This window comes from Hermetia illucens, chromosome 2, assembly GCF_905115235.1.
Source record: "Hermetia illucens chromosome 2, iHerIll2.2.curated.20191125, whole genome shotgun sequence".
NCBI classification, from domain to species: Eukaryota; Metazoa; Arthropoda; class Insecta; order Diptera; family Stratiomyidae; genus Hermetia; species Hermetia illucens.
Genome location: NC_051850.1, coordinates 39,012,835 through 39,034,974, shown reverse-complemented (window position 1 = coordinate 39,034,974; position 22,140 = coordinate 39,012,835). Strand labels below are relative to the sequence as shown.

Genomic DNA, 22,140 nt, shown 5'->3' with positions numbered 1-22,140 from the left:
CAATATACAAGCCGAATGTCCAAGCTTGCAGTGATTGAAAGTATTGACTGTAATTTATCATAACGTAAACATAGAAAGAAATGTAAACAAGTGGCTCCTGATTTTTTTCTCTAAATTGCAGTACTCAAATATAATTTGAAATTCTCCAAATTATACTCTCCGATCTTGGCTTTCACTTTGTTTATTATTGTTAACAACAATCATTCCAGAGACTACTATAACACCATCCGTTAAGTATCAACAATAAAGTCGGACGCGATGACGACAAAACTCACTGTTTAAATTTACATTTTGAAAACTATACGCACGTCCACAAACGAATAATTCAATTAGAAAACAATTGAAAGAAAACGCTTTGATCTATTGTGTTACACTTAACAATTCAGATTGCTAAATGGCACGGAATAATACCCTTTAAAAAAGCTATAATAAATCTTTTTTAAAATAAATATATATACATTTTTTCATTTCTGACCATTCAAAATACTGTACGTGTGAAAGTGCGCGTATAATTAAAAGATACAAAAATGTTTAAAAAGAAGTTTGATCGAGGAATGAATACTAAGCAAACGGAAATGACCGTACGAGGTGGTAGTAGCAGTTTTGCGGTTTGCGCTTTTGATAAATTATTCTTTTAATGTTTTATGTTTTATTAAGCCTTAATTATTCAAAGTTCATAATTGATATGTGGCCTGTAGCGAGATTTTTTCTTAGATTACATAATTCTTATTATGCTGAGCGACCAAGGCTATTTATCGTAAATATATGGAAAGTATAGTAGGTGCGATGCGAATTTAAATGTTCAAACTGCCTTCGTGAATACTTAATCGGTTGCGATTCTGATAAGATCAAATGCTGTCCATTCCAAATCGTTGAACTGAAGGTTTGGGAGTTCGATATAAAACAAAATCAGTGGACGAAATCAGCGATTGGAGTATTCTTCATTTAAATTTTGACTACAAAATATCATTTTTTAGAAGGGATCTCGTGCGTCGGGAGTTCGGAGATACAGGTTTTGCAAATCAAATTCGCAATTTTCCAAACTCATTCAGAATTTTCCAAATTCATTTCAGAATTTTCCATTTCAAATTCAGACTTCATTTCCAATTTAGAATTTTTTTCTATATTTTACTATAGAGTTTTATACCAACTTTTTACCATTGGATAAGGATGGGGATTCTTTTGAAAAAAACTGGACTGGCCTCCAACTTACTATCATTATTTTCTTAATGGTCCATTAAAACAAAAAATGACAGAAAATTGATGAGCCGCCCAAATTTTTTTCAAAAAACCCCCAGCTCCATCGTTATCCAGTGATTTTTACCACTTTTTTAGTAGAAAACTTGATGGTGAACAAAACCTGATTTAGAAAAATCTGAAATTAATTTAGAAAATTCTGGAATTAGTTTTAAAAAATTCTGAAGGTGTTTAGGAAAAGACTTGCAAAACCTATACGGTGACTGCGTTGAGGTCGATCTTAGCGGGGGAAACAAGAATTTAACACATTTTATAAGCCGAGTGCGGGAGGCACCTACAACAGATAAATGCCAAGGCAAACACAAAAGTGACAAGCTCTTCAGATACGCTATTGAAGAAAAGGGAGAGAAACTTTAGTCTACAAGATATAATACGATGAGAACGAGGCTTAGAAACATTTGCTTGAGCGATGATCACTTTTCCTCATAGTATCGGTTGTGGTGCCAGATTTTGAGGAAAAATCTAAGTACACCAGCAGATAGTCTTTCTCCAATCTTGTAAAAAAGATGGTTACTTTTACAAACCTGTTACTGCACATGAAATTGAGGCTTCTATTGGGCTTTATCTTTTGACAGATTGTCGCCAGTACTCAGAAATAAAGCTTGGGATAGTAAACTAGAAAACGAGCACAATGCTGACCACATTTCCTCCTACAGTGTACTGTAGTGTACCGTTACGATTGCAGTTGATTGAAGTGTCTTAACACACTTCAAGACCATGATCCAATCGAATCGTTGCACCAACGATGATTAATACAAGTTGGGGGACCGGAAGCTAGATGCTTCAGGTATGAAAGCTTTTAGTTGTTACTGATGTAAGTATATTTTAGTGCAGAACTACCCCATTTGTACCTAGACCGTAATGTGTATGTATATTTAACATGGCAAACTACTCACTTTAATGTGATATTGATATTTGGTATTTTGGGGTGCGGTTAATTAACACTTTATTAATAATAGTACAATTTTGATCAAACTTGGGCATATCATGCTTTATACTATGGTCTATACTAACGCAAATTAACTAGCTCTAGGATAAATTGGAGAAGGATTTCTAGTCTAGTCCCGAAAACAGTAATATACTATTATTAACTTAATTTGAGTAAATATCGGTATGGGGAGTATTTTGAGGACTGGACACCGTATATAGGCTTTTTTCAGATTTTTCGGTTAGGAAATTTCTGAGATCGGGTTCGTTAAAGTAATCATCACTTTTGACCCCCGTACTCCCCGCATTACCTACAAATGTCAAAACTAAATCTGGCGTACTCATCGAGACCTTTCATTTGTTTCCCAACATGATTATATTCAGTGAAGAAAAATGTACACCCCCGCTTTTGCATATATGAGGACCCCCTCCCCTGAAAGCCAGCGTAGAAAGATGAAACTTACTACATATGTGGGCAGTTCCAAATTTCTCACCAAATTTCATGTCAATCAGTATAGCTGAAAAATGAGGGTCAGAAGGCCAATAATATCGATCATGAGGAATTTAAAAATGAATTCAGAAGGAATAGCTGTACTAAAAAGTAACTTATTTGTTTATAGTTTGGCTTGAATATTGAATATATTAGACAGTTGATATTACAGTTGACCAAAATTTAAAACAAGTCGGGAAACCATGAAGCTGGAAGCTCCAGGTATGAAAGGTTTTGTGTATGTATTTTTCCATCAAATTTGATAGGATCATGCTCTATGCCATACGTTGCTGCAAAATTTTGTGATTCTAGGATGAACTTAAGGGAGGTTTAATTATAAATTTTATTTGAGCAGATATTGGTATGGAGCCTAGGCCCCATATAATCGCAACCATCGGATATTTTTTTAGATTTTTTAGTCGAGTAGTTTGTGAGAATAGATCCGTTCAAGAAATGATCACTTGCACCCCCTGCACTGCCCACCTTCCCAACAAATGTCAAAACTAACCGGCTTCGAAAAATACTAACCGAGACCTTTCATTTGATACCCCACATGGCTATATTTGGTAAGAAAATAAACTAACCCCCCATTGCATGTATGGGGACCCTTAAATTCGACGTAGGATAATATAACTCACTGTATGCGTGAGCATTCACAGTTGCCACCTCTCCACCATATTTCGTGTTAATCGCTACAATCGTCTCCGAGAACAACGCGTGTGACAGACAATAAACCAGTTTTACACAAAACCTTACAAAAGGCTTGCTTTGCTACATTTCAGATTGCACCTTGTCTATCCTTTGCTCATGGAAAATGAAATAATGGATCAAAGGCGAAAACGTAAACAACCATAGTCAACAAATACACGCAGATCTTCAACTCCACAATGTCCACATGAAGCCAATAAAATTGATGTGATGCGATATGACAATATTGATCGTTTCCCTTTCGTTCAATGACAAAAAACACAACACGGTACAAGATAGACGATTGTAGATTTAAATGCCACAAAAGTCCTATTCATCTTTGCTTGACCACCAGAAATAATTCTTTCATAAATATCAACATCAAAAATAAGAAAAGATTACAACGAATAGAGGAAAAAATAGGGAGTACTATCATGTGGATTCTGATTGAAAACTAAACCTGATCTCTTTTATAATAAAAATCTTAAGTTTAGGGAGCTTGCCCTGTAACCCCTTGATAATCACCATATGAAGGTATATTTTATACTTCCACATTTTAATACCGTTTTGAACTATATAACGTCTTGTCAAGCTCCACCACTTGTGGACGAAATTATTAATCACCGGACCATCCGGATACAAACTACTCCTTCAAACAAATTGTCTAGATCATTAATGCATTCAAGCGGGCCACACCCGCTAGAATTGACAGTTTCCCTGCATAACTGCACTCTTTGCAGAACGGTTACTTCCACTTATTTGTACTATAAATCCTGGGAAACTTCCCGAGTGGAAGAAGGGGATTGCTGAAATTGCAACAAAGGGAATCCATCTTGAATAGGACAATTGGGAGGATATTTGCGTGTCTCCTGCGGTCGCAAAGATCATAGCTGAAATGGTCGTAAAAGCTTGATCAACAAGAAGCAGATGGGTTCTACTCTATCCTCTCCAACACATCAACAACGTTCTTTTTGAAGCAGTGCGCAGGATTAAGACTTTCGCTTCATCTGCCCTTTATCGATTAAAAAAGGCTTTTGACAACTCAAGGAGTATATCTGAAATAATCTAAGCAAGAATGACATTCAGAACAAACTACTAGCTATTTATTATGAAATCGACATATGATGCCACAAAATGTCAAAAGTTGGTTTCTGTTGTCAATACTATTCCTTTTTATTATTGACGACGTTTTTCATACTATCTTGTTCGGAGAACGCGGAGTAGTTGAGCGGATTATGATCTATTTACTCTTTCATCCAGTCATCGATCTTCACCAAAGAGTTCTGATTTTAGAGGAAGCAAACAGCGTCGGACTGAAAATAAATAACAAAATCCATATTCTCAGTCTGGCGGATCATCGCGCTCTTCCTATCTGCATTAACAGGTAGACATCAAGGGTATCGACCAGTGTGGTTTTGGCAGTGTTATTTCTGCTCATGGTTGCACTGAGCTTAATGTTAGCTACCGCATTAACAGCCCTAGATACACCTTCCCCGATTTGTCTATAACTGGAAATGCAGGTCTCTCAATACCAAAATCAAATTGAGGTTGTTCGGTGCGAGTGTTCTCTCTGAGCTCTTATACTGGAGCAGCACATGGAAAGTGACAACCACTGTTACTCAAAGGCTCCAAACCTTTGCTAACATATGTCCCGCCGTGTTATCGGTGTATTCTAGTCCGGCATTATCTTAAACCAAGAGCTGCGTTGAGTCCTGGGTAGAGCTGAAGCACATTTCGGGCAATCGACAACAATGACGCCTTAGGTGGACGCCTTATGTCGCAATCATTTCAGCAAATCAGTACTAAGGCGCAAAGGTTAATACGAGTATATCGAATATAGTACCATACTGGACTTTTTCAACTGTGTCAACCTCAGGATCTATTTCCCAAATTACTCAGAGTTAAAGTGGCAATACTACTCGTAACGGATATTTGGCGGATGTATTCGGTGCATATTCACCTTGTGTTTTATCCTCCGACATTTATTACTTGAGTGACCTATGGTCACATACTCACAAGAGTGGTCCAACCTTTCTTTGACAAGGCGATTTTCCATATGGTAAGAAAGAACACCAAACGTAGCTTCTATATTGGAACTATACTTTGGTATTGAAAGTTATTGCATCAATGCGAAAGCCAAGGATTCAAAAAATCCAAGTGCAATGAGAAGTTTCCAAATTTATTCAACCTCTAAACTCATATAAACCTCCTCTAAACGGAGGAAGTGCATTATTATATGTACATTATTCAAAGCTTTGTGTTCCTTTCTACTCAACCATCATTCACACTCGGATAATTCTGATTTCGCAAATCCAAATTATTTTCAGTTAATGCGACTCTGAATCGGAGCAGTAGATTTTTTTCACTCTGAGTTACTTTCACTTTGCACATTCAGAATCAATGTCTATGCCAACCCACTAATCATTTCTGCAAATTCATTTCTCATGAAAGCAAAGCTACATAACTGTTGATGGCAAGCACTTCTGCATATGATTTCTCTCTGAAATTTTAGAACTGTCTAACCGTGAACACTATCTCCTCCTACAATTCATTTCCGTCATTATTACCATCATCATTACGTTGACATAATTACGATCCGGAGTAGCTTTTATACGCGAATTTCAACTATAAAAAATCACGGAGCATCTCGAAAAAAATCATAACTGCAAAGTGAGGAAATCAGGGTACGTAACCGTAAAGTAAACCACAAATTTCAGAAATTCAGTCAAAATTTCCACCAAAAAGAGATAAAATTGGAAAATAATGAGTAAACATCGTCAGTCATTTGAAAATAATACTTATCTAGCCATTCGTTACTTTATGCTTGGATGCATCCACATCGCATTTACGATAGCGGAGTTTTTATTTTCAGTGTTGCTTCTTCTGTTGCACATATATGACCTCCTACTATTTCCGCACACACGTATCGTGCGCTACAATGGATGACATAACGTTTTATCCAGTCCAAATTTTAAGGAAATGATGGAATGTTGATTGGACATTCAGTTCCAACAAATTCAAGTGTTGTTTGTTTGAGATAAAATTATGCACGTACCTTATCTACATAATATAATAGGTTGTATCGGGGGAAAATTTAATACGGTATAAAACGTCCTTCCTTGGAAAAAAGAATCGTTACTCATTGTTACCTTTTCAAATAGGATTTATTTGTTCAGCCTTTCATAACAGAATAACAAAATAACATAATTCAGAACTATTCAGCATTCCGTACAAAAGTTTTCCATAAGAAAAACTTTTTAATCCTAATAGCGCAGAAAATGTTCTAGGTCTGCAAAGTTCCAGTGGAAAACTAACCAACGGTCCTGTAATTTCAAAACTGTTCCTCACTTATGTTTATGGCTTAGACCTGTTTTCTTATTTTAATATATCATTGCATCCCCATTATTAAATCTTCTCTGTCATGTCTAACTAATGTTGGTGCAGAATGTACTGCAACCAATTACTAGATACTTTTAATTAGATGCATAGCTCTCCAGTAAGACATTGAAATGGTTAATGGCCGCGTTCTATTTGTTTCCTGTCTTTGCTATTCGACTATCGATGGAATCAAAATAGGATATCGTTATTACATCTACGCTAAGCTATGAGGTGTGCATATGGTGGCCATGCACACTTGCTCCCATTCAATGATATACATATAAACATGTATGGATTTGGTGCGTGAATATTCAACTTATGGTTAAAATCAACAACAGACGGGGTAACAGAATGAGATTGATGACGTTAATAACATTACGAAACGGAACGGTTCAATGTGCTTAATTGTTAATGTCATCGACAGTTAGCATTGCAATTAGGTGAATTACCGCAGCAGAGTATAGCGTAATGATGAATGATAAGGAAGTGTAGGTTTCGTACTTTTGAAACGGGTCTCCATTGCCGTATATGAATCTGCAAAATGATTGCCATTAACCTCCATATCTATCTCTATTGCCCACCAATCACATTCACTACTGGTGGGGAAAAGTGGTCTCTACTTGGTACTTTTTTAAGGATCGGCAATGAGAGCAAAAATAAATCATTGGTGGATTTTTAGATCTTTCTCATATTTTTTTTACTGATGGCTTCCTTGTTTGGAGAAATGAATGCATTCGTCATTTGTAAAAATCTAAAATCTAGCTTGAAGTTATTCAGCAATGAGGTCATCTATTTTAAAACTCCTGAAATCTTAAACAATCGGGCAAAGAACATCAAGTTCTGAATCGTTACATATATCCCTAAGGTGAAGTAATTTTGAAAAGGATTAGGGTGGGAAATTTCTGTAAATGGCGGTGTTTTTTTTCAATCTTTTTTTACGAAAAATTGGAAGCATTAATGGTGATTCGGAAAACTGCATGATATTATTGACATTGAAAGGTATTCAGACAAATTTTTGTTGTGGGTAAAAGAAAACAAAATAGCGGCGCTATAGTTCATCAAAGTTGACTCCTCCGGTTTGCGCTGTGAATTTCATTAAAATATGTTATTTTCGCAAGTGGAATTCGATTCAATAATACACCTGGGCATCATACGAAGATCGTCTAGCAGTTGGGCAATACCTCTACACATGGTGTTCACGGCGAACGAAGAATGGTGACAGTGCGGTCATTAACGGGCATGGAGCGCATGAGCGATCCCGGACAGGTATCCTGTGTGTCACGTACATAATTTCAAGTAATCACTCCGGGATACTAGACTTTATAAGAAGCTAGACTTCGTACGCGCATACCACCTAATACCAATCGCAGAAAAACACATTTCACTCATTGCCCTCACAACAATTTATTGACGAAATTATGAGAGATCTGATCTCTGGTTTCTTCTGCATTGACATTGACGATAAATCGCCTCTGAAAAGAAAGAGTAGCAACGAGAAGACCTTCGAACCATTTTCAAAAGATTTAGCGATTACGGGAACATCGTCAGCCAAGTGCGTCCTTGGAACACCAGAAGTACCATTTTGTGTTATTCAGTAAACCGCCATGGTATCCAACCACTCCGGGAGAAGACAATCGTCATTCAACAATATTTACAACCAAAAGTAGCAAGCGAGCTCAGGAGATTTCTAGGCATAATCGACTTTTATAGGAATCCTCTGCTTGAAACTTCGGAGTTACCTTATTTAGCCTATCACAGTGTAAAGAACGCTCGACTTGCACTCGTTTTTCATGCCACGACAATCAACGCTACGTTAGAGCAGTCAACCAACGGTGGATGGGAGCCGCTGGGTTTCTAGGCAAGGAAAACACATCACAGTGCCAGCAAGCCGGACGAACAAATCTCTTGTGGTTCAACAGCCAACTTGGCACCGGCTCAAGCGGATGCTCCAAAATCACAAACATCACCGGGAATACAAAATCAGGCTCCAGCGTTCATTCCAATACCAGGTTAATCAACACCAAGACCAAAACCAGCCAAGAACATCATGCAGAAGGGTATGTTTCGTCGAACGGTAAAAGTCGGATTCAACTCATCTTAGTTTTGTGACTTTGCCACTAGCGATCCTATTGATCCTTTTTAAGGTTTTATTTCAAACAAAACAGTACACTATCTGTGTGTCTGTCACACTTTTCTCATCACCAATTATTACGAAATGTGATGGAAATGTTAGAAGTGTAAACCCCCACAAATGCAGTGAATTGCATTCTTGATCGTTAAATTTAGGAAGGTATCCCTTACACCCTAAAGAGGGGAGGAAATTTTTTTTTTCACTGAATATAGCCATCAAATGAAAAGGTTCGATTTGCACTTTTCAAAGGAAAGTGCCGATTCTCAAAAACTATCCAACCCCAATTGGATCACGGCCTTGACGTGTGTTGGAGAGTTCATTCAACATAGTAACGGTCCACTCCAGTGCACTGTAAGAGGAGATCATAATACAAACACCCCTGCCCCAGTGAGATTTGTATCGCAACATTCTGCTATAAGAGTTTAGCGCTCTAACCACTGAATCATCTTGACACACTATAAGCTAAATGCATACCAGGTGGTCTGAAAAGTTTGTACGCTCAAATAGAAATAATTTTCGATGATAAAATTTGATTTTATTATATATATAGTTGTCTTCGGGGGCAATACAACGATTATAGCGGTCATGCAACTTTTCGATACCATTTTTATAGTACGATTTGTCTTTAGCCCCAAAATAGACCTCAGTTTCAACGATTACACTTCAGCGGTGCTAAATTTCTTTCCAGAGAGCATTCTCTTGAGGTCTGAGAACAGGAAAAAGTCGCTGGGGAGCCAGATCTGGAGAATACGGTGGATGTGGAAGCAATTCGAAGCTCAATTTATACATTTTGACAATATACTGAAAAAAATACAAAATATTGAAGCCAGCTGATTGTTGCGTGTTTGCACGCTTTGGAGTCGGTTGACCAAGTTCAGTGCACTGAGATGAAGATCGTTTTGATTCTGATGTGAAATAATGGAGCCATGTTTCGTCCATTGTCACATATCGAGTCATAAATTCGAGCTTTTTATGGAGGAAGAACTTCAAACATTGCTCAGACCCGCCAACTTGTTATTTTCATTCAGGCATGATATGTCCAACACGTTCCTTCGATATCTTTAAGGCCTCAGCTATCTCGATCAACTTCACATTACGGTCATTCAAAATTATTTTGTGAACTTTTTTGGTGTTTTCGTCGGTAACAGCCTCTTAGTAAATCACTTCTCAACGGTTTATTTTCCTGGTGCAAAATCCGAATAATGTTTATCAAGCCAAGCCTTCGCTTCAACAGTATTTTTTTCGCTAAAAAGCAATGCTTTATTAACACACGGAATTCCCTTTTATCCATTTTCTTCAAACTAAAAAAAGTTGCTTCACTTGATCTAACTAATAGTCCGAGAATTGTCAAATTTGTAGTCTTTTGGAGGTTAACCATATGGATTTAATACTAGTAGCGCCGACTGTGTGTTACCCTACCAACTTTTCAAAAGCATATTCAAAACTGAGGGATTTGCGGACCACAGATAATGGGAGTCCATTTAGTGGATGGCAAACTTAAGACTCCCTCAATAAGGGATTTACTTAGATATAATGGAGCAGACGAAGAACTTATATAACGAAAGGAAAATGGAGCAAGGATGACTTTGAACTGTACGCGATGAAGGCTCCATACTACTTATTTCTAAGTATATTCTTTTAAATTACTAAGTATACTCTTCAGTGGATTACAAGGACGGATTAAGAAAAATCTTCTTGCTAGTGGACCCCCTCTAGAAAAATATATCACTTTCTCAAAGCATTATGACTGAGAATATAAACTTTAAGGCAAATCATTTTATGGTTTGAGTCCACTTGAAGTTTGCCGGGTAGTTGTCTTTAACGCTGACAAATTCGAATGAATTAAAAGTATGATTCTATCTTTTTAATCTTTCAATTTAATTTTCAAACTGGTTTTCTATTCCTGGCTTCAACTCGATGAAATAAGGCTCTGCGTGACAACTTGCCCTGTCTCTTCTTTATAACTACCTCAAGTGGTGGACCCAGTAAATTAAGGGGGTCATCCCGTGTGAAGGCCGTTTTTTCGCTTTTTTTAGAAGAACTGGATAAAGAGACAAATACGAATTTTTTCAGCCCGACAGCATAGTTCATTATTAAAATATAGAGCAATTTATATACCCATCTCCAAAAAAGGGCGCTGTGATCATCTTAAAGAAAAAAAAGTAAACGGCATTTTAACGTGAAGACCCAACTACAGTCCGCAAACTAGGATTATTAAAAATTATTAAAAGCTAAATTTTTGTTGTCTTGTTCAACCTTTTTTTTGTAAATTTTGGTGTTTTTTCGAGGCTTCTTTAATGAATAAAAAAAAACTACTACAACCTTGGTTTCAATCAACCAACATTGTGCCTTTTACGTGAAATTACTGCAGCTTAAGATACCGTACAGTCCCTACCAAGTTTCAATACTCTTCCCATTGAAAAAGTCGATAAATCAAGGAACAATTAATATATAAATTATGAAAATACTGTGCGACCCTAGCTTGAGAGAGCAATTCACAATAAACGAAGGAGAATGTTGACGAACGTTGTGTGTTTGCAGCATGACTAGCTACAGGCAAACAATCAACCAAGGTACTTTTGACCTCACTCATTTGGGATTTTTTGACCTAGCCCGCATATTCCCTTTTCTGGCATCTTAAGAATAAAGTCTTCATCTCTCTGAAGCCTGGGTGGAAAACTGATGAAGAGGCAAAATAAGAGATCCTGAGCTAATGGCGGCAGAATTCTTCGTGGGAAGGGAAGGGTGTTGAGCTTTGCCATGGCCCAGAAGCTATATAAAACAGCAAGGCGACTACCCAACGAATGTGAAAAATGCTGTAATACAAATGGTCCAACAAATAAAACCATGTGCATTTTTAGAATCAAACACGTCTCTAAAGACCCTGAAATTCCCAATCAAAACATTCAAGGTATTCTCAAAAGAGTTAGACCCCTCCAATCTATCAAATTTTACAATAAATGTGGATGATATCAAATAGCTATAAAAATAAATTATAATACGACCCCAAAAATTGCTAAATAAAAGAATCTCATATCTGAAGTCAATTTTTCGTTTCCTACTGTTACTCTATTTGCACTTTATAACTACACACTAAAAATAACAAAAGAGTTGAGCCTTTCGTATTTTATAATTTCTTTTTGGAAACCCAAAGATAGGAAGTGTGGGCGAACTGCAAACTTGAGATAAGGATGTAATTTTTAAAAAAAAAGGCTTATCTTCATAAATGAAGAATCAATTCAAACGTACTCATACGCGCCTCCAATGCTCAATATCATTCAATTTATAATAGTATTACAACGGAAACTAAAATAGAAAACGGAAAACAATCAATAAAGCACTCAAACGCTTCTAAAAGCATTCAAAAGAAGTAAACAGGACCAAATACAAGTACACTGAACCATCCGTCTCGTCTAAGAAACGATTTTCAATTAACAAAAACAATATAGCCAAACCAGCATGAATTAAGATTTAAATGGAGGGCTAAAATTGACTCTATCGTAAACATCATTTACTATACTCTACACAATGTCCGAATGCCCACTCTTCATCGAAAATAGTGCTGAAGAACTCGACACTTCAGAACCCCTCAGCCGTTATCAAATAGAATACTCTAAAAAGACACAAAGTTCATGTATCGAATGTGAATTCCAATCTTAACTCAATTAAAGAAACCAACAACGACAACGCGTGTGTGTAACCCGATTTCAACAGCATCTGGCACAAATAAAGTTGTATTCAGCAGAAAGCATACAACATGCCCTATGGGCCGAGTTGCTTGATTTTTGAACGCATAACCTAACAATTGAATTAAGTAATTGTAATTGTAGCGCAATGAAAGAAGCATATCAGAGATCATCAAATCGTATTCAAGAAGTCATCCACTTTATACGTAACATGTGTGAACAATAAGTCGAAGCAGAATAAATAGAAATCAAGGACCAACAACTGCCCGATGATTAGTTTACATTGTTAGAAAGTTTATTTTTAACGATTATTTTTAGTTCTCCCGATTTCAATTTCCAATTCCATTTCCAATGAACAGATACTAAACATTCAGATACTTTACGACTGGAACCTATTTAAACAATCTGATTCCGTAGATACGTAGAATGTAACCTTCCACTTTTGAAATAATTTCAACTGTGAAATGTTCAAGAACTCCCGATTATAAATAGATTTCCAAAAGACCTTTACTTTGATGATCATGACTTTTTGCCGCATGGCAATGTTCAGAGTATCAGATCATCACACTTTCCACTGATGTTAATGTGCTTCTGCATTAGGTAAGCCATTGACAAATCAGATCCTATCATCTGCTAGGCACTTTTACAGTCTTTTCTAAACGAAAATCTACGTTTAAACCTCAGCTTTAGGTTCAGAAGGAGAACAGAGGTGTTTTATCTAAAACTGAAAAAACAAACTACGATAGACAGAAAAATAAGGAAAATGTTAACGTAAAAGGAAACAAACAGTAACATTTAAAAATACTAAACTCTCAACAAATCGAGAAGGTTAACTAGCTATGTACAGTGGAAGAGGTGTAAAACCATATTTGAGCGTTGTTATTGGCCAACCTCGATTCACAAATGCATTGAACGTTGGCAATGTATTATATATATTAGAATCATAAGGTAGCTAATATCTAATTGCCACGTAAAGTACACTTAGCCCTCATATGTTAATCGTGGCATCAACCATGTCAAAGACGTAAATGCATATGCGTGGTCTCAAGTGAACTTCTTCATATTAATAACACGTATGTATTCAAAATCAATGCGAACTTTCGCACTGCAATCGAATTATTGTTTAAATTCTTCCGTGTAAATTGAGAGTTTTGTAAGTGGCAAAAAAAAGAGTTAAAATTCGAAAAATTATAAAAATTAGACAAGAGAAATGCAACAGAAATACGTATGCGTCAAAATGATTAATATCAACTTTTTTACTTGCCTTAAATCTTAAAACATCTTCCATACGTGCGGTTTTGCCGTCACTCACACATGATTGGAAGAAACTTGGTGCTACTGAAACACCAAGAGCTTCACTGGTCATACCAGTACCTGCCCGTTCTGCATTACTGGCTATGACGCGGAATGTACCAAAAAGTAGCACCAATAAGCGTTGTGTATATATTGGCAGTGATGTAATAAGTCTGAAAGAAAAATTAAAATCATTTTAATAAAACAAGATACTTAACATAGGTAAAATGTTCATTTATAGTAATAATTGGCTGACCAGACATATGGCTCTGTAGGGTGTTGGAAGAAGAATTTTCAATTTTAGACTAGTTCGTCAGCGACGTACTATTTTGGAGCAAATTTATCTATTCTTTATGTCCGGTTGGCAGTAAAATTTACTAATTACGCTGGAATGTATGTATCTTGGTCATCTGTTATCTAAAGTGTTTTACAATTAACATTTGATTGAGAAATGTTAAGCGATGTCCCCGGCGCACTTTCCAAAAATGAAACAAGTCAGAAACCGGAACAGGAAAAATTTTCTTTTTGAAAATTCCAAGTTGGATGAGAGTCAGCCTCTCGACCTCGATGTCTCTTTCGTCATGGTACACAGTAAGAGTGATGATAATAGTAAGGGTGATGTTAATGAAATTGAAACGTAGTCGCATTGAAAACCCAATAGGGAGAGAAAATAACAATACAAAATAATACTAGTACAATAGTAGACCCTCGGCTATCCGACCCTCACTTTACCAAACCCTGAGTTAATCGAACTTCAATCGCCATCCGAATATAGCTCGATTTTCCAAACTTGAATCGAATAAGGGATGGGCTCCGAACATTTCTCTGAACAGGACACTAGTTAAAGATGTGTCTTTTTAACTTCTCAAAAATCATTGAAACAATTTCGTCACGTCTTAAATTGACGACACTATTTTAAAATGGTTTAATCGGCAATGATCGACCGGCGTCGCGTCCGTGGAGTAGAGTTAAAAACTGCGGCACCTGTATGATGGAGTAAAAATGTATAGACCCAAACGCCGAAAAATTACGTGAAAAAATGTACCAGGAAAAAAAGCAACTTAGAAAATGTGACTCTCTGCAATTTCTCTTACATTTGCATACATCTATTTAATTCCTAGGTAGAGAGGTAATCAAATTTACACAGAAGAAATCCTTAGATCAGGTAGGAAAATCTGAAGATGATTGAAATGGATGTGCAGATATATAAGATATATTCAGATGTGCCGTTCCCTCGATATTTTCGAAGTCTGAGGTATTGTCTCGCAGCGAATAAAAAGGGGATTAAAAATCGATACAAATCCAAAGGATGCATCCGCCTAGCTACAGTAACAACTACATCTCTAACATATTGGGGATCAAAAAATAAACACAGAAAAAAATAATTTTCTCAGAAGGAGGAAATGTGGAGGATGAAAAGAGAACTGGTCGATCATCGACGCTATCCGCAGAAGCAAAAAGGAAGATCCGAATATTTACCGAAAATAAACCAAGAATACCCGCACGAACGGGGACGAAACGGTTGAACGCATCTGCGCCATTTGAAAACAAAGTGTCAGACATAACTGTATAACGGTACATTCGATCAACCAGACGAGGGTGACAGGCGTACATATGTAAAGCCTTTATTTTCGGCAAAAAGCATGCGCGGTTATCTAACATTTTTCCAAAGGCTCCAAAACGTTTGTTTTGTTGATGATAATGACCTGCCCTATTCACGGACAAGTCCTAGATACAACTAGAATCGAGCAATCCCGCGAGTATTTTCACACTTCAGTGTCCGCGAATCGACCTGAAGGTCATGACAACTGGCAGAATGAATGGTAAAATACAGCCGACTACACTTTATCGAGGGAAGGAGGAATGTGCTAATGGAGAATGCTATAAGGAAAACATCCTCTCAGTGCGTTTTGCGTCTATAACGCCCATTAATTTATGGACAGAGAGAAATCGATTGTGATGCAAAATGAATGAATGAATTTTTAGACGGAATGGCTGGCGTGTGGGTCAGATTGAAACCAGTGAAACCCAGACTCGAAAATAAATCTCAGAAATTTGTGCAAACCTTTCAGACGATGATTTTGGACTGCATAAAAAACAGATGACAGCATACGTCTTATTAATTTTAATATGTGCCCTTTATAAAAGAAGGAAAAAAGTTAACGTTCCTCTTTTCATTTTATTATTTTAAAAAAAGGGAAAAATATAGAATGCGCTGCTCCTGTAGATTTGCAGAACAATTTGGTTTGTCAAGCTTCATATTAAATGAAAGAATTAAAAATGTTCGCGTCCAAGTTGGAGCGTAAGCGCTTTCGTTTCGACTTCCGAATTTTTTCAGTGAAATTTATAATGCTGACGAAACAGGGCTTTCCTGGAAATGTTTGCCACCTAACAGCCAAACATACAAAACTGAATCAAGCACTTCGGGGCGAAAAATAAGCAAAGAATGACTTTCTGATTTACTTTGTGGCAATTCAGATGGGAGTCATCGTGTTACATCAGTAATCGTGGATGAATAAAGCATACTCGTGACATAAAAAACTTGCCTGTCCAGTGTTCTAATTCAACAGAAGCTTGGTTACCCAATAAAGTTTTACCAATTAGTTTTTTGAACACTTTATTCCAGAAGTTCAAATATGACATTCAACCTCCTTTGCTACTTGGCATTGTTCCTGCACACCCTATTGTAGAGAATCTACGCAGTAATAATGCACAATTTCAGGTATATTTCTTCCTCCAAATATGACATCTTTAATCCAGCATATGAAGCAGGGCACAGCCGATGCAACAAACTGAAAAAGTGTTGGTGATTTTAGAAAATGAAGAGGAATAAACCAACCAAGGAGAAATAATTAAAACTCGTTGTTTCTTTTTCGTTGGTGTGAATTTTTATTCTTGCAAATACCAATATTTCGGGAACCACTTGTTCCCTTCATCAGTGCTAACAAGTTTGCAAACAAGTGGTTCCCGAAATATCGGTATTTGCAAGAATAAAAATTCACACCAACGAAAAAGAAACAACAAGTTTTAATCATTTCAATTAATTAATCGTTGGAAACACCGCATAATTTCACTCAGACAACCAAGGAGGATAAGTGTATAAAAAATTACCTTTGTGCAAGACATGAATATGTAAATTATATAAAAACAATAAAAACGTTCTTTAAGGGGGGAAAACTTTGAAAACTATCAAAAATTACAGCATCAAGTCGGTAATTTTCAACCGAACCAGCCCTTAGAATGAGATATAGGTTCTGTAAGTTTGAATGAGAATTTTCCCAACTAATTTCAGAGCTTTCCAAATTAACTTCACAGATTTCTCCATTTCCAATTCAGAATTTTTTCAATATTTTACTATTAAGTCTTTATCACAGGACAAAGATGGATCTGGAATGCTTTGAAAAAAATCTGAGCTGTCCATCAATTTCCTATCATTATTTGTTGTATGTTATACGGGATCTGGGAGAAAATAATCCCCTCAATCTGCTTTTTTTTATGACCTCTAGATGTAAAATCGTGTACTTGTGACTGAAATTAGATGGGTCATTTCCTGTTCAAACTTATTAATGTCTACTGACAATCGAGAGAACTTCCCAAATATTAAGAAAGTTAAGTTGTGGCGTTGCTAACTACTTTCAGATACTTATCTGTCCTAAAGGACGAATCTGAAATGGAAAATTCTGATATTTTAAATTCATATTCATTCATAGAATTTAGAATTAGTTTGGAAAAGTCTGAATTTGACTTGCAAAGCCTGCTTTTGTTGAATAAGAACTGTAATCTAAGTTATAACGGAATAGGACCAGCGAAGTTCCTCCAAGCTCTCGCAAGTGCTGGGGAAGCTGTAGGTACCCTTGGAACTCGCGACAAAATGATTTTTGGAAGATTCAACAGAGACAGATTATCATTATTTAACAGAATCGGAAATCGATGAAAAAATCTTTCAATTGACTGGAAACAAGTCGGAATACTGGAAGCTTGCTTCAGGTAGAAGGTTTTATGTCCATCTTCTGTGAGCAATTCTCTATGCACGTTTTTCCATTTTTACATAGCTAAGAATATAAAATATTCCATCATGTTTTGCCAAACTACAAGATACACATGCACGTACAATACATATCAAAGGTAATTGATCTAACGCCTCTTGATGCATTTCCACTTTTTACGCTTTATATGATGATGACGTCATACATGTCTTACCGTGCAATGAATTTATGTAAAAAGCAGAAATTTAACTCTCAATACCTTTGTTAATAATACTTAGATTGCGTTCAAACTCAGAAATTATGTCCTATATTATCGCCTTTACTGTTACTAAATTTTATCCTTCTAGAATGAACTTAAGAGAGTTTTCAGGTAAATTTATAAAATATGGTAATATACTATTATTAACTTTATTTTGAGGCCTAGATTTTGTATAGGCGCATCACTGTGATTTTTTCCAGATTTTTCGGTTGGATAGGTTCTGAGAACGAGACCTGTTCCAATTTTTGGAGGTCACATTTTGAGTCTTCAATCCCCTATGTTTCAACCAATAGTAGTAAGTAAGTAGTAAGAAGATTTTCGTAATGCTAATCAAGCCCTTTAATTTGATACACCACATTACTATATTCCTTAAAAAAAAATTTACGCCACCCTTTTGCATGTATGGGGAGCCCCTTTTCAAACCCAACACAAAATGGCGTCACTTACTACACTTGTAAAGGGTTTCACAGACCACACGTTCTCACCAAATTTCGAGACAATCGGTTCAGCCGTTTTCGAGTAAATCGGGTGTAACAGACAGAAAGACAGATATTGAATCGATTTTAATAAGGTTTTGTCTTTACACAAAAAACCTTGAGGAGAAGAAGGATGATAACGTTGAACGCAGTTCGTTCTCTCAATCTTGGTTGAAATTATTACAAATGAGAAGTTGGTTGTGAATTTCACCCTGTAAACCCCACAAGTGATAGTTATTTACTGGAAATTCACCATTCATTGCGAAACTTTAGGGAACTAGTTATCCAAAAACAGTACAAAAAAATGAAACAAGCAATAGGTTCCAAAACAACTGCCAGAACAACAAAAGTTGAATAGAGTTCAGACCTATATAACCATGTAGTGTGTTACAAGTTCAAAGGCGATGATTTTCTCTACTACCCTACTATTGAAGATGAAATTTAATTTGTCAAGTACACGCCTGCAACCAAAAGGCAGTCTCAACCGTGGCATCACACTTCTCCACCCTCTACCAAAAAAATTCAAAAACGTAATCTCAACCAAAAAAATCAAAACGCACATCTTGTGGGGCCATCATTTTGATTGAGTATCTGGCTTATGGGGCGAGGGGGAGAGAGGGAGACATCAACGCGACAAACTACTGTAAGATCCCAAAAACATTAAAAGGCGATTCAGAATGAAAAAATTAACATGCTGAGAAAGGGAGTCTGCCTGCTGCAGGACAACACCAGACCTTACATGACTACCGCCAGGAAGCAGCTCTTGTCCTCAAGTGGATGGGACTTTGTGCACCACCCCGGCATTCTCTTAACTTGCTTACTGTTCAAGGAACGAGAATATAAGAAAGTAATAATGCTACTATAGTCAATTCTCTTCAATATATAGTCATAGGGAACAAATCCTTAAAACTTCACTTGGAGTACTACAGCCAGTATTTTTCCCAGGAAAGCTGGATCAGCAGGAACCAGTAGTTTTTCTTTTAAGATATTTGAATTCACAGAAAACACAAAAATTCGCAGTCATGAAATCAAATTCACTGTCAAACTATCAGTAAAAAAGTTCTACATCATTTCTCAGAATTCGTACAAAAGGACATTATTTAAAACGAACAAATTAATAAAACTAATTTTTCCTTTCTAAATGTTCATCAGGTCATCCTGTGCACAACAATCTGTATAGAATATACAAATTCAACTTTGTCCAATATTTGTTCCAAATAAACGAAGTCAACAGTAATTTCCTGATCATAAACATTGAACAGTTGAAAACGAGGAAACTTTATTTAAAAAATTTGTTCCCATTGTACATTGATTGATTGATTCAGTTAAACTGTTGTAGTATTTTTAAGCACAACTCGCATCCTCACTAACAAATTTAATCACATATAAACAATATGTTCAATAAAACGTGCTGCTTGGCTTTTGCGTTTTTTTACTAACAAGTCTAATTACTCTTGACCCTATTCTAACGAACGCATTTGTTGCTACTCATATTTATTTAGTGATTTTCGTCATCATCTTAAGAACACGGTGTGAAAACGTAAGGTTCGTGTTTCCAACACATGAAATGTATCTGCTCTTTTGTGTTATTTTCAGCAAAAGGTAATAATCTGAGGGTCAATTTCTTCGAAATCACGGAAATCATTGACGTAGGCACACGTACATGTTAAAGATAAATTTGGAGAAAGAGAACAGAAAAGATGTAATTTTAGAATGTGTAGTCTGTGGTCTCGAGATTTCTGGAGTTCTGCAAAAGATGCAGAAATTTATTTTTAGGTTAGTTACTGCTGGGAGATTGTTCTATTTCCGAATGAAGGGCAATCGCTTCAATGAAAGTGGACTTGCTAGTCCGAATCGTGGTAAATTGATGTGAACAGAAAAAAATACCGTGATAAAAAAAAGCGTTCCATGGAAGTTTTTTTTTGTTTAAATTTCTTATTCTGAATTAAAATAAAATATTTAATTTTTTTTTTTTAAGGAATAAAATTCCCAAGTTTGTAAGGCAGTCTTTCCCTGCTTTTAGAGTTGGGCATTCTGAAGGAAATGGAGTAATATAATCGATTTGTCTATCGGTACTTTTTGCTATTCATTGACCAACCCATCTGTATTATTATTTATGTTCGCCATATGCCCTCTTCTCCAACACTTCTCAGAAATGTTCCATAGAGTCTCCATTATTCCAAATAAAGATCGTTCTCCATTTTTTATGAGAATATATTGCGATCAGACGATTGGACGCCCATTCAAAAAGGGGAATCCGACTTGACCCTACCAATTCTCTGGTAAGTTTTTCCCGCCTTGGGATCGTCCAACCTTGCGCTATTTTACTCCTAGTATGCGGAATCCTTGTTCTCATATGTAAATCGCAAGTGTTACAGTCTCGACATAGCATTATATCGACCAGAGAAGTGCTGTAGCAGCAAGATACGGCTGAATTGAATGTTACTGGGATGGCAAAATGAAGTGAAATGTTCATGGACCATATTATTATGACTTCGGAAAATTAGGTGTTTTTCTCAAATTTTTCTCGAAACCATATTTTTGAGTTTCGGCGAGCAGAAGAACTCGAATAGTTTTCATCGGATCGATAATTTCCCGGAGATCATGAAAATTGATTTTAAAGAAAAATGTCAATGATACCAGATGAGTCCCCATTTGGAGCTTGGAAAGGCAAAGTAGTCTAGAAGACTCAAATCCGGAGAGTAGCAGGCATGGCTCAACTGAATTACACCTTTTATAGCCAGAAACCGCTGAACAACAGTGGCCGTATGCGGCTGGGCATTATCGTGGAGGAGGATCACAAACGATCCTAAACTTGTTTGTAAAACTCGGCATTGACAGTTTGACCCTTCGGAACAAATTCGTGGTGAATAATACCTTTTTTATCGAAAAAAAGAGCATTGTCTTCATTTTCAACTTTTAAAACCAAAATTTTTTGAAGGCGTTAATATTGAATCCAAAAAAAATGGATCATTTGCGATCATTTCGAGCAGATCTTTGGCGTGGCGTCGTCAACTTATTTAGCACCCCATTGAATTTATTTGTTATGAAGTCATGTTGCTGACAGTATAATCAAATCCGTTTTTCCTACGACAATGGAATGAAAAAATCTTTTAGTCGACTTCAGGCCTGCTATGATATCGTTGCTAAAATTTTAGTCTGGTCATAACTAAGTTTAGATCAAAACAACTGGCTACTCTTCGCTGGATTCTAAATCGCCATTGAACTGCACCAGAGAGACGCACTATCGTGTCCTCTTTAATTCTGTCATTGCAAAAAGTGAACATTAAGCCGACTCAGTTCCCAGATGGTCAAAGGTCCCAGGGCGAAACGTGGATTGGTACCCACGATGGAACAGAAAACCTGGGAAACGCGTGCTGAACCAACACCAACAGCTCTACTACCAAACCCTATCTCCACCTCCACGTGGTGAACGCTCGGAGCACTTTCTTAACGAAAAGCTGCAGATGGAGAAGGATGAAGGCGAGTCTCCCGCGCCTAAAAATGGAATAAAATGTACCAACTATTCCTCTCGGTTGGAGGTTGGGTAGGGCTGACAACCATACACGG

At 36.7% G+C, this 22,140-nt stretch overlaps 1 protein-coding gene across 7 annotated transcripts in view; it reads right to left on the bottom strand.

The window, feature by feature from the left end:
• The window catches only part of LOC119649201 (rho GTPase-activating protein 20), a 115,791-nt gene that overhangs the window by 52,115 nt on the left and 41,536 nt on the right, over positions 1-22,140 (bottom strand). For all 7 annotated transcript variants that reach the window (XM_038051246.1, XM_038051247.1, XM_038051248.1 and 4 more), the window contains exon 2: positions 13,821-14,022. In XM_038051246.1, the coding sequence (XP_037907174.1) occupies positions 13,821-14,022 (202 nt within the window). The remainder of the gene's footprint in view (positions 1-13,820; positions 14,023-22,140) is intronic.